Source organism: Littorina saxatilis, linkage group LG14 (genome assembly GCF_037325665.1).
Source record: "Littorina saxatilis isolate snail1 linkage group LG14, US_GU_Lsax_2.0, whole genome shotgun sequence".
In the NCBI taxonomy this organism is placed as follows: domain Eukaryota; kingdom Metazoa; phylum Mollusca; class Gastropoda; order Littorinimorpha; family Littorinidae; genus Littorina; species Littorina saxatilis.
In genome coordinates, this window is record NC_090258.1 from 8940074 (window position 1) to 8945073 (window position 5000).

The 5000-nt window shown below is 38.2% G+C and overlaps 1 protein-coding gene across 1 annotated transcript in view; it reads right to left on the reverse strand.

Moving 5' to 3' along the window:
- LOC138947057 (homeotic protein antennapedia-like) overlaps positions 1 to 5000 on the reverse strand; it is a 51837-nt gene that overhangs the window by 45881 nt on the left and 956 nt on the right. Inside the window, exon 1 of the mRNA XM_070318478.1 lies at positions 4556 to 5000. This exon is cut by the window's right edge and continues 956 nt beyond it. Coding sequence (XP_070174579.1) covers positions 4556 to 5000 — 445 coding nt within the window. The remainder of the gene's footprint in view (positions 1 to 4555) is intronic.

Sequence of the window (5000 nt, forward strand, 5' to 3'; positions counted from 1 at the left end):
AGACATTAAAGCTGATCTTATTTGTACCAATCTTTAAGCCAAACCTGAGTTGCTAAAACTTGCTCAAATCAAACACACACGAAGTGACGAACATGATACACAAGGTTGGGTTTGGTATTAATTGTTAGATTATGATTTTGGTTGTATTTGTTTGTTAAGTCCTGTAAACAATATATTATCTTGTTTATCCGGTAAGTTTTGTTTATTATACAATGACAAGCTTAAAAAAAACCACCAGATTATTACCGAAGTGAGATAGGATGTAAGTGTCCCACAGGCGCACAGGTTACGCCTCTTTAGGACTGACCTAAAGGATATGATAAAAAGTACTTCAAAAAAATCCGAAGTTTGGAATACAGACTATTTTATTGCCCAAAAGATCAGGAAATTGTCTCTGGACAGCATGCACAGTATTCTATTTTCTATAATAGAGTCCATCTGCTGTTGACGAAAGTTACTGAATTATTAACATATCAAACACGAAGCGAGATAAGCTGATTATTTTAACCTCATCAAACTACAAGTACGGTGATGAACCAACCCATCACAATAATTGCAACTTTATTTTTGTTTTATTTCACTGGCCCGTACACACTCGACCACTCGCCCCGCGAGTACGCCTTGCGCTCATTACTCACAAAGCCATTAATCTAATTACCATGAAATATGTCTTAAACTCAGTCGAGCGATCAAGTGCGGTAATGAGTCATTAATGTAGGGCATAAATCAGCAGTAATATGCCCCTTTGCCGGGCAACAGTTTTTTCACTGTCGCCCTATAAACCTCGTGGCCGCAAAATTGAAATGTAAAACCGCAAGTTGTTGGTGATTTTGGCAGATATGGATCGAGAGTCTTCGTCCACAAGGCGTTAATGGGGTCAAGATACTCTGCTTTTAATTGCTGTGTTGTATCACTGCTTTTGATGTTACGCTTCGTCTTCTGTGATGTTTGACAACATCATTTGTTTTCTTGTGTCTTAGCAGCCGATGATGCAAAATCTTGTAACAACGACATTCGGTTGCTTGTTCTGCAATTTGCCGTTTGACTTATTGCATTCGGTATACACAGTTTAGCGTAAAATATATTTCCTCACTAATTTTCTATGGACACGCAAAAGTATATAGAAGAACAAAATATAGAGAGACATTAATTGTGTGTGTGTGAGAGAGAGAGAGAGAGAGAGAGAGAGAGAGAGAGAGAGAGAGAGAGAGAGAGAGAGAGAGAGAGAGAGAGAGAGAGAGAGAGAGAGAGAGAGAGAGAGAGAGAATAAATAAGCGGACATGAAATAAGCAAAGTATAACCAGAAAAAGTTTGTCAGTTGTCACACAAAATATATATATAACGGAGAGAAGCGGTCAGACTATATTTTCGGTGTTTCAATACTTTGAAAAATGTATGGTTAGATCCTGAAAAGCAGGGTAGCCAAAATTAAAAAAACAAGAGGCGAAGCCTTCAAGGCTCACGTAAGAAATCGACAAACAGTAACACAAACTCAATCACTCCGTCACACACACACACACACACACACACACACACACACACACACACACACACACACACACAGTAAGCATAGGTGAAACTATATGCAAGAAAGCGAGACCCTGGATCTGCCAAGAAGTCTCGGCCCGCTCACAATAACAATGACCGAGACTTTCAGTAATTCCTTTGCGTGACGTCTAACCCTCTTACGTCATAATGTGACGTCTTCAAATAGTTTCTATCACACACGTCGAACACTTTTGACCGAGACTGACGTAATCCATAGACTCGGAAATGTTAAAGTTTCTACCACAGACATACACACATACATACGCACGCACGCACGCACGCACAGACAGACAAAGTTTATCATCGCATAGGCTACACTTACGTGAGCCAACAACAACTGTGCGTATATATATATATATATAAACCAAGAAAGGTGAGTCGTTGGAACGGTTGTTATTGACAAACTTACCTTTCTTGTTTTTTTTATTCAGAATTTTGGACCGTTGGCAGTCTCTTTGTTTTTGGATTTGTGCATCATATAATTATGCAAGTAACATTTGATACAAAAAAGTGTTTTTCATGTAGGCAAAAAGCCTCAAAGTCGTTATCAATATGTTTCGGAATATATATATACAATTGTAGAAAACTAAGTTTACATTTATGTGTTCAGACAGAGACAGAACACCAGACGAACAGAATGACACAATGACTGACACACTGACACATTGATTGCCTGATTGATGTGTGGAGGTAGATTACATTGTTTTGACTGACTGACTGACTGACTGATTGACTGATTGTTTGATTGACATGTTGACGACTTGAGCGATGGTTAAGCATGTGCATAACACCCTCCCTAGCTCACAGACTCACACTCCCCCAAAAAACACGCCTACCCAGATATAAGACCCAATATAATTCGGTGAATTAAATCAATTGTTCATGTTTTTTCTGAAAATCTATTTCTTAATTTCTGTCCATTATTTTTTGTTTAAGATATAGAAACAAATCCTTAACGCTCACTTAGGATGGGAAGGAACAGAAGAAAAATAGGAAGAAAGCCAAACAATGATAGCAAGGTATAGGTAAATAAAATAAAATATATAAAACGATAAATGAACAAATGAATAGATTGATACAGTAAATAAGTGAACAAGTAACAAAAAAACAAAAAAACAACAACATAAAAATAGATACAAAATGAATGAATGATTAAATTGTAAAAAAACAACAAAAAAAAAACAACAACTGCATGTGCAAATACATTTCGGTCCGCAATTAAACGTAAATATGGTTCCAAGCCCGCAGAAGAAAAAAACAAGATTCGAATTATAAGACAAGCAACAACAGCATGTGAAGTTCTGGCAATAATTAAGAGCTATATTCTTTGCCCACAACGTATTGCTTAGATTAATTAGCATGCTTGTCCTTGCGGATGGAAACTGGGATCATAAACAGTCTTCTAACTCCTATGTGCATGGTTTTCAGTTGACTTATTCATATGCATTTATTCAAATGTAATTCAGTTTACATATTTCATACATTAGAATAATGCACTTACTTAAAATATCATATTCCCACGCAAACATGCACAAAAACGTTTACGCTCAATTACATGCACCGCCTAGTGCGACGGGTAAAATAAAGGTGTAAGACTTCATCATATATAACATAACAAATGAACAATCGTCGTATTGAATAACCGTTGTAAACTATCTGTCGTAACTTTTATTTTAATTTTTTTTCTATGTGATTTTATTGTTGATGTTCTTCCGTTGTCTTAATGTGTTCATACATTTAGATATAATCCCGAAGGGCAATGAATTGGTGTTTAAAAATCATTCTTCTGCTCGTTACGAGAGCGCCAGGACTAACGTAATCAACAATTTTAAGCCAGGAATGATGATGCGAAGATTTATAGTTTTTTTCGGCAAATTTACCAAAATGCCCATTAATGTTTCAGCATGAATGCAATTAAACCTATTCCCCTGTCAAAAAGTTCGGCAATTTTGCCGAAATGACTGCAACATTTTCGGAGATTTAAAATACGTTTCAGCGTTTTGCCGACTCCTGATGCCAAATAATATTCCCGGAGAAGTAGTCTTTGACAATACTTAATAACATCGCTTGAACAATTACTCGAAGGTACAATGCACGTTTCACATGGAAATACAAAGCAATCCGGTTGTTCCTAAAATGTCTGGATAATGAAGCAAAATTATCATTCTTCGAAGAAACGCAGACAAATCTGCTGCGAATTATATTTCTTTCCGTCTAATGAGAATGTATGTATAAGAAGAAATAAACGAAATATAACACTGAATCAGCGTTATCGTTCAAGATGTCCCAAACGCAATCTATTACCCAGACATTATTTTAAAAATATTTGTATAATAGATAGGACATGTATAGACTCTCGCAATTTGTAGAGATCGGAAGTCAACGCCTATACCCCCCAAAGTCCCTTTGATTGTCCCATAATTGTTTGTATATATCCGTCCAGTAGAAAGACCACCAGGTCGACGTACATTTGAATGTTTCGTTTTGTCTGTAATTAAACGATGAATAAACTAACCTTTCTTGTTGTTTATTTTGTTTGGTATTATTGTACATGTATAAGAAATAAAAACCCACACATTTGGAAACACACGAAACAAGCTGCATGTTACACAAGAACCCAACACACAAGAATTTTGTTTTTTGTTTTTGTTTTTTGTTTGCTTAACGCCCAGTCGACCACGAAGGGCCATATCAGGGCGGTCACACAAGAATGGTAAGGTATTACTGTACAAACGTTTTATTCTGAATGTTTTGCTTTGTCAAAACAACAAAACAAAGAACACTTTTCAGTACCATTCTTATTATTACATTTAGTCAAGTTTTGATTTAATTTTTTATTTTGAAACGTTAGAAGTCTAAACAAAACATTAGAGGACACAGCAGTATAACCAGGCTAGGTCTTTCTTTATCAACATTTCGGCAGCGACAAGCACGTTAGAAGTCTATCTGCTTGGGGATTTCTGAATGTCGCACAACTTTTGTCTCTAAATTAATTCAACACACTTACCTCCATTGGCAGGCCTCATCCAAGGGTAGACATTGGGTCCGGCAGTCATGGGGTTCATGACGGAATTATACCCGTTGTGAACCCCCGATAAATCCCCCATGCCACCCGGACCCGGGTACTGCTGAGGGTGCGAATAGTAGAACGGGTTCGAACCCGCGACGCAATCGCTGTTCATAGCCGCCTTGCTGTCCAGGAGCCGCGACTCGTAGCTCTGTCCATAGAGTTCCATTCCCACGTTGACCGCCAGGCCACCGCCGCCCCCACCGTTGTGGTAAGGGGGGTACGGCTGAGACACAGGAGAGCCACAGTCCTCCAGCGCGGGTGGTTGTTGTTGTGGTTGTGGTTGTTGTGAGTGTTGTTGATGGGGATGGTGCGGATGTTGTGGTGGTGCTTGATGTGGGTGGTGTGGGTGTATGTGTTGTGGGTGTGAAGGTTGTTGTTGTTG